The 23,215-nt window shown below is 28.6% G+C and overlaps 3 protein-coding genes across 9 annotated transcripts; 2 read left to right on the top strand and 1 right to left on the bottom strand.

The window, feature by feature from the left end:
- Positions 1-645: 645 nt before the first annotated feature.
- Positions 646-12,549, bottom strand: LOC145976409 (antichymotrypsin-2-like). Of its 6 annotated transcripts, none has more exons than XM_083107483.1 (9): positions 12,415-12,549; positions 12,264-12,342; positions 2,410-2,549; positions 2,145-2,324; positions 1,854-2,064; positions 1,553-1,767; positions 1,307-1,486; positions 1,096-1,231; positions 646-996 (listed from the first exon to the last, which is right to left on the bottom strand). In XM_083107483.1, exons 2-9 carry the CDS (start codon positions 12,286-12,288, stop codon positions 842-844), a joined length of 1,242 nt encoding a protein of 413 aa, XP_082963609.1. In that variant the 5' UTR covers positions 12,289-12,342; positions 12,415-12,549; the 3' UTR covers positions 646-841. The 6 variants fall into 6 exon arrangements, with proteins under 6 accessions (XP_082963609.1, XP_082963620.1, XP_082963602.1 ...); XM_083107494.1 differs by lacking the exons at positions 12,264-12,342; positions 12,415-12,549 and adding exons at positions 2,834-3,032; positions 3,113-3,256; XM_083107476.1 differs by lacking the exons at positions 12,264-12,342; positions 12,415-12,549 and adding an exon at positions 4,600-5,281.
- On the top strand, positions 6,779-9,379 carry LOC145976375 (uncharacterized). The gene is made up of 2 exons (XM_083107437.1): positions 6,779-8,723; positions 9,069-9,379. The coding sequence occupies exon 1, from the start codon at positions 6,973-6,975 to the stop codon at positions 8,719-8,721; it is 1,749 nt and encodes a 582-aa protein (XP_082963563.1). The 5' UTR covers positions 6,779-6,972; the 3' UTR covers positions 8,722-8,723; positions 9,069-9,379.
- Positions 9,902-19,186, top strand: Ringer (tubulin polymerization-promoting protein ringmaker). Of its 2 annotated transcripts, none has more exons than XM_083107538.1 (4): positions 9,902-10,071; positions 14,683-15,007; positions 15,165-15,300; positions 17,613-19,186. In XM_083107538.1, exons 2-4 carry the CDS (start codon positions 14,691-14,693, stop codon positions 17,790-17,792), a joined length of 633 nt encoding a protein of 210 aa, XP_082963664.1. In that variant the 5' UTR covers positions 9,902-10,071; positions 14,683-14,690; the 3' UTR covers positions 17,793-19,186. The 2 variants fall into 2 exon arrangements, with proteins under 2 accessions (XP_082963664.1, XP_082963673.1); XM_083107547.1 differs by lacking the exon at positions 9,902-10,071 and adding an exon at positions 11,913-12,320.
- The last annotated feature ends 4,029 nt before the right edge of the window (positions 19,187-23,215 follow it).

Here is a 23,215-nt window from a genome sequence, read left to right as displayed (position 1 = left end):
TATGAAACACATCTCTTTTTGAAAATCCGGAGATATACGAAAGGGTTAAATTATTCTAAACAAGATACACACACACATATAGTATTTCTATTATTGATCTATTTTGTGAGTATTATAAATATGTTTTAATCATTAATATATATTATATATTAATGATTAAAACATTTATATATTTATTATATTAACATTATTACATATTATATTTATATATTTATTATATTATATATTTATTATATTAACATTTATATATATTTAACCTTAGTTAAATATATTATTAACAATCTGATTATATATTATTTTCAAATAACAAAATTTTAAAAGACCATATAAATGGCCATAGAACTCAATCTATTTCGAATTAAACTTCTCTTTTCATATTATTATTATTATTATTATATATAATATTATATTATTATATTATTATATATTATATATGATTTATTTTAAAATAAATGTTTATATTAAATTTTCTAAACTTTCTACATCTTTTTCTTAGGAAAAATTAAGAATAAAAAAGAATAAAAATAAAGAAAAATTCGCCTACAAATGTGAATTTATTTGGATGTTGTACGAAATATGAAGTGTACTAAGCAACTTGGCATTTTTGTGAATAATAAACAAATTAACCAATCTCATTCAAGCATATTCTCGAAAAATATAAATTATTTATTAACATAGTTAAACTTTATATATAAAGAAAAAAAATTTAAATTTTTTGAAACTATATATTATATTATACACATATATACATATATATATATAATATAGTCTCAAAAAATTTAAATTTTATATATGTATAGTATGATATATATAAATTGTTAACTTAAAAACATAATAGAATTTATAATTCATCTCTCACTAAAGAGTTCAATTTTCGCACGCTTCCTAAAAATAGCGGCAGTCTGGTTGGTTTATGTTCGATTGCGAACATAAATGGACGATCTACAATAAACTCCATTGGTGAAATTGCCATTCTTTTTGTCCTCATTTCGGCAGCTGTAATTAATAAATTTTTTATATTTAGTAGTTTTCTATATTTATTAGTATTCGCATAGTCTTTTATTATTCATGAACAAAATTCAATAGCAAAATTACCCGTTACAGCAGCAGCTTCTGTGCCTTGTTCATTAACCTCTATAAAAATTTTTTGTAACACATTGCTCACTTTTAAAGGAAATTTTGAGATACGTCTAAAATCACAATTATCCTTGAACATCATATTCAAGCCAATCTGCAAGTAAGAATTTTAGTTTCTATAATTTATGTGAATTTTCCCTTTCGTGTCAGTTTAAAACATATTGCTTACCTTTTTTAAAATATCTTTCAAATTAATGGTAATTTCAAATTTAAATTTCGGTAGATATAATTCGAAATCGTCGAAAAATCTGTGTCTATTCACCAATGTTTGCCAATTAAATTTTTTTTCCAGAACCTGCAGTTCCATCTCTCTATCCGGCAATAGTATTACCATTACAATGTCTTCATTCTATAATATTGTGTTTTTATTCAATTTTATTCTTGAATACATTCTTTATAAGTAATAATTATTTACCAAGTATGGTATTTCGATGAATTGTGTATTCCAAACTGGAATTTCACCATAAAAATATGTCGCTTTTCTAAACATTGTTGGAACAAGATATGTTTCTGTTCTTGAAACATAAAATTTGCGTTGCTGTGTATTTTCTTCATTAAATGTTTTTAGCCATCTACTTTTAAAGTGAACAGCATTTAGCAACACAAATTTTGTATCTACACTGATATCATCTATTCACATAAAATATTTGATTATTGAAAATGCTTCATAAAAGCTATCAATTTTTAATAGTTAATCATATATGTGAACAATATACCTGGAGATATTATATTGGATATTTTATTATGTGTCGCTACTTGAACCCATGTATTAATAGTTTCTGCAGCATGTATATTATCTTCAAAATCTATTTTTGAAATAGAAGATTGAAAAATATTCATGCATGTTGATAAAAAATCTTCCGTTAAATCAACTTCTTTTTGAATATATGCTGCATTTGCTACATGCAATGTGACATTTTTCATATCCTAAAATATATTTGAATATGTCATTTCCTAGAAGAATTATGTATTATAATATTTATCACATATAATGTTTTTCACCTTACATTTAACAAAATGATCAGAGCTTTAAATTCATCGTTCAAAAATTCTTTATCACTATAACCAAGAGCAGATCTCAACTCATCCAGTGTAGATCCGCCAGCACCATTAGAAAGTAAGGATAACAACATATGTAAACTCAAAGGAGAAATTATCATATTTTTGTCAGTGTATACTGATAAAGTCTATAACACAAAATGTAAATTATAAATTAGAACTTTCAAAGTATAAACTTGATTGACATAGGATAAAAAGACATTGATTACATACCATGTACAATGAATCTGTAAAACCATTACACGCTGTAGATATCTTTTCAAAAGCATTTGACTCATTACTTGATGATGTATCTTCAAAAGACATTGCTAACATATGAAGGACAGCACTATCAATGATTAGCACAAACAATACTGCAAAGAATATATTTTATGAGAAAATAAACAGAGGAAGATATACTATTTCAGATAATACTAATAATTTATGGCAAAGTAGAACAAATAATTATATATAAAACTCTACATATATTGCCTTGTTATGAAAACACGTTTTAAGTATTAACATATTATTACCTGTTTTCTTATACATTGTGACAATTGCGATTGTATGTGTATATATATATATATATATATATATATGAGTATAGAAAATAAGAATATTTCAAATAAAATTAAAGAATTATTAACTTAATATGTACATGTATATAGCTCTCTGTGAGTCTTCCTTTATTTTCGGTTGAATGCTAATGATCAATCATTAAATGACTAGTTATAATATTTCAGGAGAACTTAAGAGTCAAAAAATTGTAAATTAGTATATATATTACTTTAATTAAATTTTAAACACGAAAATTCTCTTCTTTTAAATTTAAGTTAGGTTAGTGCTATTCGCGCCAGCTGTTGAGAGAAAAGACTGTTAAAAAAAAGCAGAAAAGAATGTATGATTTTCATAAATTCGAAATTCAAACGATTCTCACGTGGTTTTAAAGATAGTTCGAAGATTTGTTTCAACACATCGGTTTCCAAGTATCTGGAAAACTTTCCGTATAATATCTCCAGGATTTTCGCCACGTGATATTTTGGAATCTTGACACTACCACCCGACAGCATTGGATAAAGCGTGATCACCAAGGCTACGTTCCACTTAATGATCGCGGCACTCGTAAACTTAGCGAACAACAAGGATAAGATGATTCTGCGAGCGTTGCGATCGTTAAGTGGAACGCAGCCAAAGTGGGCCCCGTGGGCCCGGAGATAATAGAAAAGATGATATTACCGACGGTGTTAATTATATTGAAGACAATTACAAGATGAGTTATTCAAATCATGCGAGTATTTCAGGTCATCCAGCTATCGTTTTATCATCGAAAATAAATTAATCTTTTATATACCTGTCTCCAAAAATAACAAAATAAAATTTATTGTATCAAATCACTATTTTATTACAATCGACAATGCAAAGATTTTATTACCTACAGTAGTATACAGCAAGTTTTTTTTCCAGTCATGCTAAATCTCATAAGACCATCAATCTTTCAAGCGACGCGATAGCGTCGCGACGCCAAGTATATTAAAAACCTGATTAAAAAACTGGATCCGAGCATTGAGAATCACTGTTATCGACGCGGCACTACCACAGTCTAAAGGCCATCACACATAAAATTCCATAAGCATGTAAGACGTAAGAGTAAGGAACTCGATCAATTGGAGGGGCCAATACTCGACCGTGATTGGTAGATTTCCTTACGCTTACGTCTTACGTGCTTATGGAATTTTATGTGTAATGGCCTTTAAGCCCAATTCCACAACTCACTTTAAGGGTCGGCTGGAGAGATGGTGATCTCTCCGTCGGCGGAGAGCCGGGAACTATAAATTCATAAACCCATTATTTTGGCCAAAATATAGAGAGAATCATATTAAAATTATGATATTCGTAATCAGGAGGATCGTCTGCAAGGTGCCATAGAGCGATTTTTTGGATAAAATATCAAAATAAAATTGCTAATAAATATGAGAGATGCGCACCTAGTAGCGGGTCAGGTGCAGCTAGATACGAGTTCGCGTATTTTATTTATTATAAATTTTTAAGAGCCAAAATGCAAAATCTGGCTCTGTCGCACCATACATAATTTTATAAGGAATATATTAGAAAAAAAATTTATGAAAAAATATCATTTCTTCGAGGAGAAATAATGGGTTTACGAATATTACTAAATTAGAGAGACGCGCGTCTAATAGCGGGTCAGATGCAGCTAGATACGAGTCTCGCGAATTATATTTATTATAAATTTTTAAGAGCCAAAATGCAAAATCTGACTCTGTCGTACCGTGTATAATTCTATAAGGAATGTATTAAAAATAATTCATGGAAAAATATCATTTCTTCCAGGAGAAATAATGGATTTACGAATATTACTAGATTTATATCTAACATACGTCTAGGGAAATTTCCATGGTAACATACTGGCGGTTTGACAAGGAGAGATTATTGCTCTGTCTTTGTCTCTCTCTTGCATTTCATATGTATGTAATGTCTGTGTTGGTACAAACACCAATATACTGCGTACACAGATGATTATTATTATTGAAGGATAATGCCAGACAAGAATTGGCTATTATCCTTGTTCCTGCTAGCAATCATAATCATAGTTTTACAAATCAATAATGATATTTTTTCAATTATATCGATATAAACATATACATATTGTTGCGCCCGCGGAACGATATTTCTCGAATCGCGCGCGACACAACCGATCGGCTCACGCTAATCTCGCGGCACTCGAGAATAATGACACGTATTTATAAATAGAACTCAGGAACTTTATTAACACCAGAGAACACAACACAGAACTCGGAGAACACAGATTTATGAAATAGAGAGCCGCGGACCGAAACGCGTCCGCTCAGCACGACAGCTGACTCCGGACTCCAATATGATGCCGGAAAACAACAACACGCCGGTTGTTAATAAACAGCCCACTTAGCGATGATACACGGGAGATCGCAGGAAAGTAGGCGCTCAGGGATCGATAAATCAGGGACGCAACAATATATATACTGCCACATAAATATTAGTAATATAAAATCATAAATAAGTAACTGTAATGGCATAATGCGAGGTGTTCAGTCTATCACCCTATAAACTCAAGTTGAGTCCGTGCACGTCAACAAGTTTTAGTTATATTTTATTTTAAAAATACATTTTTTGTTATCAATTTAAAAATAATTTTGAAAAACATTGAAAATATTTTTACTTATTTATAATTGCATATATGTATAAGATATAAATAATAATTATATAATTGTAAATAACAGTTTAATCAGCATATAATTATTTTTAATAATAATACATTTGAATATATAAAATATATAAAAAAATATATAAAATATATTAAAAGATATTCTCTCTGGAAAAACCATAAATTTAAAAAGAATATTTAAATTTAAAAATAATATTAATCTTTTTCTTTTTACAGTTGCTATCAATTTATTACCTTAAAAAGATACATTAATGTAATTCAAAAAATAAAAAATTTTTTATTTTTTTTAGATCTTATAGATTTCATGTTACAAATCAAATTATGCATATGCATTTTATGTATTTCGAATGTTTTCGTATAGTTAAGCATTTATAGGTAAAATGAGATATAAATATAAAGCATCTACATAAATATAAAACATTACCAGTAAAAATATTTCATAATATAAAGAATATTTCTCCTTAGATATAAATAATAAAAAAGTTGTGTTTATTACACCTATTATATACCTATTTTCTTATTTTTCCTTATTGTTTTCCTATATATATTTTACATTATAATAAAAAAAGAACATTTTTATTTGTAGGTTCAATTTAATTTAGCAAAAAGTGTTTTACAAAAAGAGTATTATATAATTTATTAATAAATACTTAAAAATTAAAAAATTAAAATCAATTTTGAAAAAGATATGTAAATGAGTTTTACATCCCGTAAATGTGTAAGGATTTTGAAAAATTTCTTCTTCAAGTAAAAATTGTTGTAAAGATAATGATAAAGAATATATAATTTTAGCTTAAAATTAATATATTAAAATGTAAAATAAAAGAACTAATCACATAAGATATCAAAAATCACTGTGAGAATTATTATTGAATTAGTCTAAACATATATAAGACTTTGTCTATGCGAATAAAACAGGAATATCCATGCTTTTTTACACAATTTACCTTTATATTAATACATGTTTATTTTTTCTGAATTTCTGCTAGAAGAATTAATTCTAAAAAAAAATGCAAATGCAAGAGAAAATTATCATCAAAAGCTGTAAGAAATCTCGTTAAATTTTTTATTGCTCGTGAAGAAAGATTATCATTATTTATAAGGCAGTTTCGTAAAAAATTACAAATAAAAATAATCAAAATTAATCTGGGGTAATCCTACTTTATAAAATTTTTTTTTTCTATTTTTTTTATCGTCTCAAATGCTCATTTAGGTATCCCAGAATGATATCAAAATGGTTTTATGTGGTGGAGAATTCTTTAAGTGGCTCAAAAACGCGATTTTCCGAATGAAGGCACGGCGCCGTTTTGCGCGTAATTTGAGCGTTGTCGAGTTCGGCAATCGATAATGTAATATGTCAATATATCGACTTGACATAATTTATAGCTTTTAAATTTAGCCAGCAAATGTCTCTAATACTAGAATTTTGGCGCTGAAATCATAGGTTACGCTCCGAAAAACTGTTAGAAAATACAACAGTGCGATTACTTTCTGTTCGTGAGTGCGCGTGGCTTGACACGTGCTCGGCATTGTTTCTGTGAAATTATTTGTGTCTTTAGAAACATTCGTACCAGAAAATGGATAAAAACAGTATATATCAACCGTGTCAGTCTCGAAAGGGAAAAAGAGGCAGTCAGAGTTACGCCAAGAGAAGGAAAAGCAGCGGCAAGACAGTGAAGAATAGATACGTGCTGGAGCAAGAAGCTGAGAGCGTCGGCACGTCGTCGAAAAAACTTAAATTATCCAAAGATAATTACGAAATCGATTTTGACAGCTCTTTTGGATATCGTATAGTGAGTTTTGCGTCAGTTTTCTCTGCTTTATCTGAATTATTAGTGTGCAAGACGTGTCAGAAACCGGTGAAATTCACCGAATCAAGTAAACAAGGCTTGGGCTTCAAACTCGTTGTAAGCTGCGATAATTGCGCCCTCGTTTGTATAAATAGTTGCCCAAAGATTGAGAATAAAGCATACGAAATTAATCGACGACTAACATTGTCAATGCGTTTGTTGGGCATTGGCGTAAATGGCATAAAAAAGTTTTGCGCATTCATGGATTTACCAGCTCCAGTTCATAACAAAAGCTACGACGAGATAATTCAACATATTGGTAAGGCGTCTGACTTAGTAAGCTCCACTTCAATGAAAGCAGCTGCAAAACGAGAGAGCGAAATGTCTATAGAAGCAGGTGAAAACAATGGAATTACAGTCTCAGGCGATGGGTCCTGGCGACGTCGAGGCTTTTCTTCACTGTTTGGAATTGTTTCTCTAATTGGATGGCACACTGGCAAAGTCGTCGATGTTGTAGTAAAAAGTGAGTTCTGCAAAGCTTGCATGTATTGGAAGAATAAAGAAGGTACTGCCGAATACGAAGAGTGGAAGGAATCACACGGCGAAACGTGCGAGGCGAATCACGAAGGATCTGCCGGAAAGATGGAGGTCGATGCTGCAACAGAAATGTTTTCTCGTGCAAATGAAAAAAATGATGTCAATTACATTAATTATATTGGAGACGGTGACTGTAAAACATTCAAGGCTATTCTCGAGCAAAATCCAACGGTCAAAAAAAAGGAATGCATAGATCACGTACAGAAAAGGATGGGCAACAGGCTTAGGAACTTAGTAAAGAAGACAAAAGGGCTCAGCGGAAAAGGAAAATTAACAGGCAAGTTAATTGATAAATTGAGTATTTATTACGGGCTCGCTATTCGAAGGCATAGTGATTCTCTCGAAGACATGAAAAAGGCAATTTGGGCAACGTTGTATCACAAAATTTCAACAAACAGTAAACCTCAACATCATTTCTGCCCAGAGGGCTCCAATTCTTGGTGCGGTTGGCAGTTGCACAAAGCAGTCAGTGGAAATAAAAGCGGGTATAATCATGATCCTGCCATGCCAATGGAAGTTTTTAAAGCTATCAAGCCAGTGTATGAGGAATTGAGTAGCGATGAGCTACTGACACGTTGTTTAGGCGGGTTTACGCAAAACTCGAACGAAAGCTTCAATTCGCTTGTCTGGTCTTTCGCGCCGAAAAGTGTCTCCAGTGGCAAGGCTATTCTCGATATCGCAGTTAATCTTGCTGTATTAGCTTTCAACGATGGATTTGTTGGAATTATGCAAGTTATGCGGATCTTGGGTATAACCATCGGACTCAATTGTTATAATTTCTGTTGCAACGCCGACGCTACGCGTATTTCGCTGTCCGAGCATTCGCTCTCTGAACAGGCCAAAGAAGCCCGTAGAGCCTCAACTTCTGCAAGGAAGGACGAAGAGCAGGACAATCTCCATCTAGAAGGCCAATTGTACGGCGCAGGCATCGCAGATTAGAGGTAAATAAAAAATTTTGGTGAAATTTCACTACTTTAAATTTAAATCGCGTTTTTCTCGAAACTGTGTTTTTTGAGCTGGGCGTACCTCTAGCGCTTACAATTCTCAACCGATCGATTTCAAAATTTAACTGTAACTTCATAATAACATTCTCTAGTAAAAGACGTAGGGGTTTTTTGATTGGTTGAGTTGAACCGATTTTATAGCCGATTTTGGACCAATTAAAAAAAAAATTGTTTACTTGAAATTCACGCCATTTTTTTTTAAATCAATATTTTCAAAAACCCCTACGTCTTTCACTAGATATTGGGCTATATTTTAAAAATTTTCTTGGTTTTTTGTTCTAGATGCAAAATTGCGACCTGTAGGAGTACGCCCACGGAGGTATCGTGAAAAAAATGGATTTTCTTAATGGCTGCTGTGCCGCCATTTTGTTTATAAAAATTTTTTAAAAAATTTTTTCAATAAGTTCTTTACGTAAGTTCTTCATTTAATATTTCAAACGATATATTTTAGATAATATTAATATTTTGTAAACAAATATTCTTAATTCTCTTCTAGGAATTTAGAATTTCCACTATTAAAATACTTCTCTTAATAAATATGATAAAACTCTTATTTTATTAAATATTATAAAACGAAACACAAAAGATGTAGAAATGGTAAAGGATTAAATATATTTAATAAATCGAGTAATTTTCGATAATTATTATTACTAAGTAATGACAAATTTACAGGAATTTACGAAATTCAAAATTTCTGAAAAATATTTTTTCTATAGGAACGTATATATTACAATTTTTTAGTCTGCATTTTGCGCCGCAGCAATTATTTCTCTCTTCTTATCATTTTAGAAAGTAAGAAGAATTTTGAAAATTTTATAAAATAATGAAAAATTGCTAAGTATAATAAATTTTAATTTTTTTCAAATATTTCAGAGATTACTAACGAGATCTCTTAAAATACATTACATACGTTTTTAATTTAACAAAGAAATTATAGATAATTATAAAAGTTTGAATGAAAATTGAAAATTCGAAGCAATTCTGATGATGGCAAAAATGGTATAAATAGTAATATTTTGGAGCTCTCTTCAAATACTCTGCATGATGAAAAGCTTGAAAGATATATGTATACATATTTGTTACGGGTGGGGGTACCATTCGCAGCAGCGGGCAGTAACGATTCAGTCGTGTTCGCAGTCTCGCTCTGGCCAGTTCTAACTGGAGTTACGGAAATGAGTGGAGTTTACGTCGACCGATAAAAGTTTATCACTTAATAAACGCTTAATAAACGCTCCATTTACGAGCGAAGAAAAAAGTGTAAATCTCAACAGAGACAATTGAACAGGTGAACAGCTTTAACCAATATTGAATATTCGAGCTCATAGAATTAAAAATTTCTGTCGATTTGTTTCATTATGTTTATAAATTTGTAAGTTTTAAATTTTCATTAAAAATTACAAAAGTCGTGACAATATTTTTTAATTTAATTTTTTTAATCGAAACGTACGTAATCGAAACGTACGTTTTGTTATTCGAAACGTATTTAACAGAAATACAAATAAATACAAATAAGTTCTGGTACTTTGATGAATATAAATAACTGATGTAAAAACAATCGTGTATTTACTAGTCAAAGATAAGTTCGACAATTGTAGGAGCAAAATGGTATTGAGTGACATATTTATAGTGTTGCGTTTATAATGTCGTGTTTATATACGAGCTATTTTAAAGCTATTTTAACGTCCACACACAAAGGCTTTTCTCAATAATAAAAAATCTTCCATCGTGACACCAAAGTAGAATGACGTCATATACATTATATGTTTGAGAAGAAATTTGAAACGCGGTTACGCCAACGTAGTAGTGAATTTTGGAACTCTAGGTATGCAATTTGATTTGGAATCCTTATACTTAGAGATACAACTTTATTTAAAGGTTGCATGCAACATCAAGGCTCTATAAATGCGTGTCAACCTACCTAACAATTCAATGCCAACGATAAGTGGCAAAACGTGTAAATGATTTATTTCAATTCATGACATACGTTACATACTATGCATCGCGCGTGCATTTAAAGCAGATTTTGCGCTTGTTGATATTTAAGAGCCTAAAAACTATTACAAAAACAGTATACAAAATTAATAGTTACTTAAAGAAATTTTTTTAAGACTATTTTTTTAAAACTATTAGAAATTGAACTTTTTTTTTTATATTTAGGATATGTTTTTATTAATGTTTAAATAATATGTATGTGTTGTGTTATTTTTAAATTATATTTTAAATTATATTATATTTTTAAATCTTGGATTTACTTTTTAATTATATTATATTTTATATCTTGGATATTTACTTTTTTTGTTGAAAATAAGCCTTTATCATGTATTTAAAAATGCATAGTTTGATTATGTGACATACTGCTTCTCATGTAATTGTTTGAAATAAATAAACTCGCTCTAACTTTACTCTGTCTAATGCTTATGGGATACTGAAGCTATAATCCAATTTTGAAATAACATTATTTTATTATTATTATTTTATTATTATTATTGTTATTTTATATTTTTTAATTTTATTAAACAAAATTAAAAAATATAAAATAACAATAATAATAATAAAATAATAATAATAAAATAATAATAATAAAATAATAATAATAAAATAATGCTATTTCAAAATTAGATATTTCAATTTTGATAAAATTTATTCATTTCTTCAGAACATTAGAAAAATATTAAAAATATAAATTATTAAGTTTTTAAATTCTATTTAGGTACGGTATCTCCAGAAAAATGTTCTCTTCTATTTAAAAAAAAATTAAAGTTATTCTACTAGTCTATTTTCGAAATAACTATTACATCAACTTTGAAAAGTTTTGAAAAAAAACGCATTTTATATAATTGCATCATTCCATTCAAAATCTTATAATTCCGTCAATTTTGCGACTTTTTTAATAAAATTTGAAAATCAAAAATATTACTTTCACAAAAAACTGTACTTTTAGAAAATACAAAAAAAAATCGATTTCTTGACCCTCTAAAGTGAATTGAATTTTTATCGATACTTTTTACCTTTGCTTCAAATATACAGTATCGTTTTATTTTTTATAGTATCGTTTTAGTTCATTTCATTCATACGCCTATATAGGACGTTTAATTCTCCAACTTTGAATCAGCCGGACAATTTTAGATGTGTGCACTTCTCTTCCTGAGTTTCGATAGGAGACAGCTGTGATAGAACGCAGTTTCAAAGATGCGGGAGAGTGACTGCGTGCTTCCTGGGGCGAAAAGATCGATAGAGTACATGCGCGTCTGGTCATGTCGCGACGCGCACGAGTTGTCCGAAACGCAATGCAACGCAATCTGCGTTTGCTCTCGAATTTGTGCGCGTAAAAAGTAAGCAAAATCGCTTTCGAAATACATTTTTACGACGAGTGGATGAGATCGCACGAGGCGCGTAATCTTCTTCTTCAAGCTCGACGATACCCCAAAACGTCATAGTCGTCTCTGCGACGGAATTAATATCAACGCGCATACTGACCTAGAATCGCTAAACGGATCGTCATCGTTGCTTCTCCCTCAGTAGTCAACAAGCGCGGTGAGTCTTTCTCTCGGTCGAACTGCGGAAATAATATATGGATAGTGATTTGTAATTTAATAATAATCACAAGTATATATAGAAAAAAATATACCCGTCGAACAATGCTATTATGGTGGACGACATTTTCGAGTTTGACATTCGATTGTGCTGATATTACTTAATCACTATTGCACTTTGACTGACCGATGACGCTAATTACGTTAACACACGATGCTCGTAATACCTATTTATAGGCGTGAAACAACGTTATCCCCACATAATGTTTTCCTGCGCACCGCGATCTGACATTTTGACAGACGCTCACGCTTGCATTTACTATACATCATAAATTTAATAAATTTAATACATCATAAATTTAATAAATTTAATACATAATAAATTTATATTTTATTAATTTATATTTTTTATACTATTAGTAAATTTATTTTTTATTTTAAAACTATATATAAAATAAGTTATGAGAGATTAATGAGACATCTGCACAAACAGAAACATATTGCGAAATTATTATCAAGTATAATTTAAACAAATATCTTAAGGAAAATTTTGTTGCATAAATATGCATTTTAATGTTAGATATTTATTATGCGGTAACAGTCTCGTCGTGCATATTTATAGCATGCAACCACATGTTAGCCCTGAATTTGTCTATAGTACTCATCTATAGTACTTGTCTATAGCAATGCTACTCTTCTTTCTAATAGTCTGTAGCTATATTTAGGCAGATAAAAGCCAAGCGATGTTTTATTTTATGAAATCTCGTGTAATATGGATATTCATAAATAAGAATGAATTTACAACAAGCAGCTACATATTTTTTTCTTTTAAAATAACTATGTATTTTTTTTACATCAGTTCCTCTCATTATTTTGTGCATAAAAGTATTGAGGCAAGGTAATTGAAAAATGAATATTCTATGAAATATTTCATAGTTTATGTAAAATTATGTCAAAAATTAAAGTGTATAAAATAGTGTACAAAATATTTCGTAAACTATTCAATTTTTACCCATCCTACCCTTATAACTTTTTACGCCAATTATTGCGAGGAATTAATTTGTATAAAAAGTGCGGTTCCATTTAAAAAAACTAAATTGATTTTCATATAACCTTGAAAAATGATCTTAAAAATCAAGATTATATCAACGTTTTCTTTCAAAATCCTATAAATTTTATGTGAAACGTTTATTTGTAGACATCAAGTTTCAGAAAAAGCAGCTTGTAGCACTTTATATAAAACATTCCATATATATAACTTTTATAAGCGTGAAGCAACATTATCAATCTTGCAAAGAGATATTTTAGATAAATAGCTTCGCTGATGACATTGATAAAGTAAATAAATTTATCGTACGCTTATGATTTTATCATAAAGACTTTTTTGCAAGAAATACAATAAAAATTACTATTAATTAAGACCATTGCTTGATGAAACGAAAGTAGCTTTTCTTATAGGGTAATGTCGAAACGAAAGTAGCTTTTCTTATAAGGTAATGTCGATTAGTAATACGCCAGTAGTAACCCTAAGAAAAAATATGTATAATGAATGAAGACGCAACAGTTGGATAACTCATCGATTATCTAGCAACAAACGAAAGAAATAGCACATACATTCTTTCAGTAAAAACTAGTTCATCAAGGAAAGTAAAACTGTAATTTATAAAAAATCATGAGCAATAAAATATAATTTCAGTTTTATTTTTAATCTTTTTTTCGATTTTATTTTTAATATTTTTCTACAATTTTTGTTATTATATAACCGATATTTCTAGGACATCAATTTTAGAGAAAACTTCGTCGCACTTTATATGAAACATCCTGTATACATATATTTTTAATCAATCTTAATCATACATGGCAGATAATCAACTTGATGACATTGATAAAGTAAATAAATTGTGTGTGTGTGTGTGTGTGTGTGTGTGTGTGTGTGTGTGTGTGTGTGTGTGTGTGTGTGTGTGTGTTATTTGCCAATCCTTTTTAATTAATAACTGTTGCAAAATGGTAATGGACTTTTGTCTTCAGTTTACTGTTCTCTATTCGCTTACGAGTGTTCCAATTTTTAACGAGATTAAACGAGATAAAATCCTGTATTTATATATAAATTATTACTAATCAAGACTATTGTTCGTCGAAATAAAATTATGATTTTTCTTACAGTTATCGATTAGTAATATACCAGTAGCCCTGAGAAAGAATATGTATAATAAATGTAGAAAATTTATAATAAATGTAGAAATGTATAATGAAAGAATATGTACAATGAATGCAAAATTGCAATCACGATATAAATATTGCCTTTGAGCTGTGACAGTTATTGCATATTCAACTAAATGGACGACAAACAATTTTTGTTTTAGCCATCACAATGCAATCGGAGAAGAATGATACCGACACTGAAAAAAATGAGACTGTCAACAATGAGGTCACAATGACTTCTGTCGCAAATGAAGTTACGAATTTGAAGATCGAAGACGGTTCAACAAATTCAACGCCAAGTAGTCCCGGTGCCGAATCAGGTAGCTTTTTAGCGAACTTCAAAGCATTTTCCAAGTTCGGCGATCCAAAAAGCGATGGTAAATTAATTACATTAAGTCAAAGTGACAAATGGATGAAGCAAGCAAAGGTGATTGATGGGAAAAAAATCACTACTACGGATACGGGAATTTATTTCAAAAAACACAAGTATGTCTTTTAAAAAATTAATTTCATTATGTTTATTATATTTTCATTATATTGGTTTTATGATTATCTCTTGTTCTAAAGTTGTGATTACTATAGCTTAAAATAATGCTTTGCTTATATCATTAAACTTATTTTAATGTTTTTGTCACATCAATAGATCCACAAAGCTCGGTCTTGAACAGTATAAAACATTTCTCGACGAACTAGCCAAAAGTAAGAAAGTGGAATTAACGGAAATAAAAAAAAAGATGGCCAATTGTGGATCACCCGGAGTTACAACTGGCTCCAGTTCAGTACGTAAACTTATTTATCTGAAGTTAAAATAAAACATGGACAAATAATTACAATAATTTAAAAAATTAAAAATTAATAGTAAGAGCCAAAGCGCGATAATTGAAGAGTAAGAAAAAAGAGAAAACATCTTTTTTTTTTTAGTTATTAGTATATTTCAAAACATTCGTCACAATACATCCATTAAATATGAACATTTCGACTACTTTTTGGTCCATTTTTAGCATTAATATTAAGTGTTAAAAAATAGATAAGATAGATAAGATAGATAGATATTTATTTCTTACCTTTTGGCATTGAAAGGGGTTTTACATAAAATATACATTGCAGACTTTATAATAATGTTTTATATAAAAATATGCTTAACTTATATTACAACGTTGCTTCTCATCCTAATTAATTTTAATTATTTCTAGATTATCTCTTTTACTTTATTCTCTTTTCTTAACCTCTTAGTTTTCTTCATTCAACTGATTTCCTCTCCTTGTTCTCCTAAAATTTGATTCACTCTTTTATTATTCCTTGTATTTTTTATACAATTTGTACAATTTGTTACTAAATGCTCTAATATTTCAATTTCCTTCTGACATATCCTACATATTTTCTCCTCCTGTTCACGCCAAAATTTATTCCGGAGTTCTTCGTTTCCACTTTTAAATCTCGCAATGATCTTTTAAAAATCTTTCTGACTTTGTTTTCTTAAATATCCTGGCACTCCTATCGTATATAAGATCTCTATATCTTATATCATATCTAGAATTCTAAATTTTATTCTGTTGGGCCCTTTTTGATTCTCTACATCTCTTTCATCTTCTGTACTACTTCGAAACCTTCCTCTCTTAATCTTTTAATTTCTATCCCGGACATTCCATTTCCATTGAAAATACATTTCTCTGTCTATCTCCCACCCATTTTGAGCTTACCTATTTTTCTGTACTTCCCTAAAACATTCTTTCAACATATATTATTGTTCGATTTCTCCCTAATTTTTTCTTCAAAATTAACAACTCTTTTATCTGTCTCTATTTTTAAAAGTTGTCTTTTTGTTTCTTATCTTTTTATTTCTTCCCTAACAATATAATTTGAAGTGTTCCAGTCTAATCTGTCTATTATACAAATTTATCCTGGCACTTCTCATATTCCCTCCATCCCCAGATCTCTGCTGCATACATTAAAAAAACTTTACTAAATGATCAAACAGATCCTTCTTCTAAAGTCTCCTGCGAATTTTCTTTGCCCTATTTACCTGCTTCGTGACGCACAGAACTTTTTTAATCGTTTCTTTAATATGTCTTTCTATTCCATTATTTGCAACATATAACGTAAATATTTAAAATGATCGACTTTCTCTATCCCATCCCCACAGCCATTGTTCTCTTTTCCTTCTACCCTCTCCTTAAAAAAAATATCAGACAATAATATATGAAATTACATTAGTCATTTCGCACTCGACATGCAAATAGACTACAATTTGTTATTTTGTAGTAATCTGGCGAGCACATTTTCTCGAACAATTCGAATTATATCAATACTATTATTATTAGTATTAATATAATAAATCCTGATACATTCATATGTTTAAACAAAAGATAAGTATGCAGAGAGTTATTAAACGAAAAACAAATTTTAATAATAATCAAGAGAATGGCTCATCAGATACTGTTCTTTTTTGTACAGTTGATTGAAGACAGTACAAAACGCTATGGTGTGCATGTGCATTTCATGGCGACTTGAGACTTAAATCTTAATTTGGAGAACGGCTCGCCAGACTACTTTTCATCAGACTACATTTAGAAATTAATCTCTAATATTTTTAAAACTCAATATTAACGTCACGCTAAACAAGAATCAAAAAATGGTTCGAAACGTTCGTGTTTAATGTATCCTTAAAAAAACTAACTTTTTCAAAAAGGTAAAAAAAAGGCGCCAAGTTCACGCGAGCAAGTGGAAAACTATTATGTTCTCCACATTTGTTTTAATCTGTAATCTTGTAATATATCCTACAAAAATTAATAATATCAAAAAATTGCGCCAACTGAAAATAAAATCTTACATATTACTTTATTACAAAAATAATATCAAAAAATTGCGTCAATTAAAAATAAAAATCTACAAAAATATTTTAAGCAGAAAAAGTTATATAAAATAATTGTTTTAATTTTTTATAAAAATAATAATATTAAAAAGTTGTACTAACTGAATAAAAATTTATACTGTAAAATTTCTTTTTTTGTTTGCAATATTAAAAGAAAAAAATATATCTAATAAAATAGCAATATAATATTTATTATAATATATTTAACGTGATTTATAGGCTAGAAAAGCAGCATCGACGGTCGACAGACTAACCGATGTTAGTAAATATACTGGCTCCCATAAGCAACGTTTCGACGAAACCGGGAAAGGTAAAGGCATAGCAGGTCGCAAAGATATATCAGACACATCTGGATATGTTCAAGGCTACCAAAATAAAGATACGTACAAGGACCATTAGTACTCTTTCGATAATAGATATCTTTAAAGACACACTGCTGTTGGTGATTTGGCATATCTCAAAAATCCAGCTGAAATATATTAACAATAAGACTATTGCCAGATCGCTGACAATACGTTTGCAGCAATCGTACTCTTACGATACTTCCACTCTTGATATTTATGTTGCATTTTTTGCGATCAAATTTTTTGACACATATAACAGGTTTCGATGAGAATATTATTTATTATTTTTTTTTTAATATAAATGATTTTTGTTCGATTAACTAAATCTACTTATTCTTTGCAATTCATGTATTATTTCTAGATATTTCTTGATATTTCTTGATTTTAGATATTCTTTCTATTCAACTTTGTTGATTACTAGATACGAATAATATTCGTATATATATTATTTTGTTTGTGGGATTTTTTTGGGAGAATGTAGAATATATATAGCTTAATATATATAAAACTACTAATAAGTATATTTAGTCTACTCATAAGGTAATACGTAATATATATAATACATTTATAAAATTGTGTCCTAATTTTTTTTCACAATTAGTTAAGAATAAATTCTTTGGAATTTTTGCACAATTTAATAAAGCAAACAAATACAATCAATTTCGATACAAAAATATATTTGCCGTTACAACTGTACAACATATATGTATAAGACAAAATTATATGGTATTCATTATATAAAAATCTTGCACAAACTTAAATTTTTGTGTTAAGATAATATATATATATGCAATTATGCTATTGTATATAAAAAATATATACATAAATCTCTTTAATTGGAGAACTAGTCATACTTAATTCTCTTAATTATATCTATATATTGATTATTGATTTTATTTATATAAAGAATAATATACTTGTCTTTTGATGAATGTAATAAATATAAGCACGAAAATCGTCTGTTATATAAAATAATATTGATCGAAAATGTTTAGATATATACGCATACATGTAAATGAGGATAAAACAATATTTAATATATAATTAGACAAATTATTTTCTACCATATATATGTAAAAAATAATATTTTTCTGCATATTAAATATTAATTAAATGTATTGAAACATCTGTATTGAAGCATTTCCTTTGCTAACGATACATCAACTATATACATATACGAAATGTACGCTGTTAAGTTTGTAGCTCTCCGTTTTAAATAATTCACACACATTAAATGTAATGTCTACATATAACTAAATGAAGTGTACTTACTGTATCTTGAATTACTAATGCATTTGCGCTTATGATACTTACACACATTTAAGACCAAATTTTGTAATCTAAAAGTTTTATACAATTAGATGTTGAAGCATTTAATTGTACATGATTGAACTTTGTTTCGCTTATGATTTTCGCATACGAATTACATATATGTATGTAAAAATTACAGTCACAATTTCTTCTCTTTTATATCCTTTCTTTATTATAATATTTCCTTTATCCCAATTCATTTGTGTTTTTCTAAACTAATCTTTCCTGATGCAGCAAACTGCAGGATATTTACCACATTACACTACTACATTAGAATAAAAAAAAAAACAAAAGGTATCGTATATATTAATACCACAGACAAATATATGTTAAATTACAAATATTAAAAAAATTATAAAAATTTTTTTATTTTTGAAATGATAAAAAGGTATTATACCTATATATATGTTCTTTTATTTTATTTTTTTTATTACTTATTATATATTTATTATATTGCATATTATTGCGTATTATTGCATTATATATATTTATTACATTGCAATAATGTCCATGTAATGAAATAAAAAATAAAAAAACAAATTTTTGATAATTTTGTCTTTTTATTTATGTATTATATATTTATAAGAAAGATTTTTTATTTAAGTATATTACTTTACTTTTATCTTTATATAGTTAAGTCCAAAAAGAAAAAGTTAATATTTATTAAGATGATAATTTTGAGTAATCTTTTTTAAAAATTTTGTCATTGTTCATTGTTTATTAAAAAGTTATTAATAAATAAAAGTTCACGAAAAACGAGAATTGAAAATGTGAATTGAAAAGTATAATTTTAGATAGATACAATTTATATAGATATTATTATTTAATAATGAATCCCTGGAGGGTCTGTGATATCTAATTTAATGTATTTATTGCATATTATTGCATTATATATTATTATATATTTATTACATTGCAATAATGTCTATGTAATGAAATAAAAAATAAAATAAACATAAATTTTTAATAATTTTGTTTTAATGTATTTATCTTCAAAAAATTAGAAAAATTTTGAAACAATTTAAATTTAAACATGTGTCGTTGCTATTAATATTTTCTGTAGCTTATTTAAAGAAAAAAATGCCTAAATAATTTATTTTTATCAATCCTTATAAGGAGATTTGTATTCGCAAAAATTGATGTTAGACATAAAAAGTTATAACTTTTTGAAAAATTTTTAAGGAAAAATCTTTTATGTAATCTTTGCTTTAAATAGGAATTTAAAAAAATTTATTTTATTAAGCGTTGCTAAAAAAATTATTTATTTCAGAATTATTTTATACAGAAGAACGAAATTGCGTTATATTATGATGATACGACACAGATTTTTGTAATGAAACAGTATTTTTATATAATAATTTAATATATTTTACTTTATTAAAAGATCTATTAATGAACTTAAAACTATTAATATTCTTTTTTTTATAAAAAGAACTCGAATCTTTCGACGCGAAATAAGATCATTTTTTTATTTTTTGTTCTGATTTCCGTCTATTGGACGAAATTTTGTATTATATCAATTTACAATAGCTAGATTGCATCAATTCCACTGTAAAATATTAAAAGATGTTCTTATTATACTTAATCTTTGTTATTAACTTCATTAATTTTCAATCTGTATTATTATTAATTCTGATACTATTTAGTTAATTGAAAATGATCATATTAAAAATCCTCTTGCAAGCAGGGAAATATCATTAACTAAGATCTTTGCCAAGGATCAATCTTATATCTTAAGTCATTCAAAACGAGCCCAGCAAAACCAATTATAATAAACTTCCTTTGATATTACTTCCTGTTTAATTAATTTAATTTAACAGATAGTTTGTATATAATTTAACATTTAAATTTCCTAAAATACAGTTAATACAATATATATAAGATAATTTATATTACGCATTAAAGAAGTAAATAATTTGATCTTTACATCAACCTAATAAACAATAAGATGAAATAAAAAATTCAAAGATCGCGTTAAGTAAATAGAGATAGTACGGAAAAATTATGCCCAGATATAACCTAAAACATTCTCAAGATCATCCTGAATATGTCTAGAATAGTATAAGACATTTGTAGGATATTTATACGTTTTAAGATAGTATTATAAATATATTTATGAAAATTTAATATATACATACACGGTCTGGCTATAAAGTTTTAGGACTAATTTTATAAAACATGCTCAACCAGCGATATCTATCTTTCATCATTTGAAATCTCTTGCACTATGCCATTTCATATTTCCAGAGAACACTCAGTGCTATCTGAATAATTTGATATTAATAAAAAATTGTGTAAACATCACTATTTTCTCTCTCTCTCTCTCTCTCTCCGCTTTTTCGTTCTCTCTTTCTAACAAGACAGTTTAATTTTCAATTTTAATATATAAAAAGTCAAAACTTAAATTACTTTATACTGAATGCATTTCATTTAGCGACATATAATAAGTCGCGCAATGCAAGCGCCCTTTTTATCCTTATTATTCACTGGATATTGAAAAAAAGACAAAAAAAACAAAAGGACGTTTGTGTCAACTTGTATTGTTAAATAGAAATAAGTATCTACTATATTACTCTCATGTTTTTATTTTATTTTTTCATAAATATGTTTTTTATAAATATGTTTATGAAGAGAATCATTTTCAAACATTCTCTCTCATGTAGGTATTTAACTACGCAGTAAGCAAAATGTTAACAAATTGTGTGCAAATTGGCAGCAAATTTAATCAAAATTCCACACCAAATTCATAGCCATCTGTGTCCGCATTAAGCTCGTGTTTTGCTAGCAAACCTTGCTGACATAACCTGACAGCAAATTGGTGACGAAACCCGAGCAAAGCTTGCTGACATGTTGACGTCAAATTGTCGGCAAAAACCGAGCAAGATCTGGGCGCGCGCAATCTGACAGCATATTGACGGTAGTAACCGAGCATGATCTGCTTTTGACCAAAGTGCAATAAAATTTAATATTACAGAATAAATTTTATTGGTAAATTATAATTTTCTCTTCATAAATAACTATGAAATGTAATGTTATATCGTAGTTATATCTCACGTAGCAAATTCTCTTTCAACTTAATTAAATTAATAATAAAGTAAATTGTGAAAATAATTAAATTTAATTTATAAAATTGAGACATAATTTATATGATAATTAAACTCTTGCTTTATGCTTCAAATAGAATAATTTTCCATTTATCCTGTTGATTCTAATCAGTTTAATATTCTCATATTAGGCTTGTATGAGATATCAAAAATTAAACCAATAGAAATATACTTTTGATCTTTTATTAATAGCCACTAGCAGGCTTTATATCTACTTCTAACAGAAATTTGATTGCGAGAAAGCGTGCATCGCGTAGCGGAAAGCGAAGGAACTATTGAATCAAGGCATTTAAATACCGATTATGCAGGTTCTGCTCGGTTTCTGCCACCAATCTGCCGTCAAATTATGCGCGCAGATCTTGCTCGGTTTTTGCTGCCAATTTGACGTCAAGTCATGCAGCAAGCTTTGCTTGCTTTTTGCTGACAATTTGTCATCAGACTTTCCTGCACAGATTTTGCTCGGGTTTTGCCGCCAACTTGACGTCAAATTTTGTGCGCGCAGATCTTGCTTGGTTTTTGCCGCCAATTTGACGTCAAGTAATGCAGCAAGCTTCGCTTGCTTTTTGCCGCCAATTTGTTGTCGGATTTTGTCAGCAAGCTTTGCTCGGTTTTTGCCGCCAATCTGCCAGCTTAATCAGGTAATAACAACTCTTGTAGCAAAATTGTAGCCTTTTTGCTGACAACAATTTTTAGCAAGCACTTGGCGAAATCTGTTCGAGCAGACTTGGCTAACTGGGTAATAACTTAGATATTCACTATTATAATATTTAAAATTCTATATTACTAGTTGTTTTATCAGGATATGTCAATATAAAAGTAGAAGTATCCATTGCAATATAAAGTTAATTTATTTGACACCATTGTTCATCATAACGGAGTCAATAACATTCGATATAGTTGTTTTTCAAATTGGTCAAGAAACTCGACTTCTGCGACACTTTATGTACGCTAGGGCAAGATGTAAATATTATAAATATTGCTGCGAGGTTAATAATATCATATTTTTCTCATGTCCATAGTGAAGATGTCTACTTTATATCTGAAAAATTTAAAAGTATATATA

Source organism: Camponotus vicinus, unplaced genomic scaffold (assembly GCF_025532165.1).
Source record: "Camponotus vicinus isolate PSW18456_S1 unplaced genomic scaffold, iyCamVici1.0 SCAF_1, whole genome shotgun sequence".
NCBI classification, from domain to species: domain Eukaryota; kingdom Metazoa; phylum Arthropoda; class Insecta; order Hymenoptera; family Formicidae; genus Camponotus; species Camponotus vicinus.
Note: the sequence above shows the minus strand (reverse complement) of the source record. Positions and strands in the feature narration are given on the sequence as shown.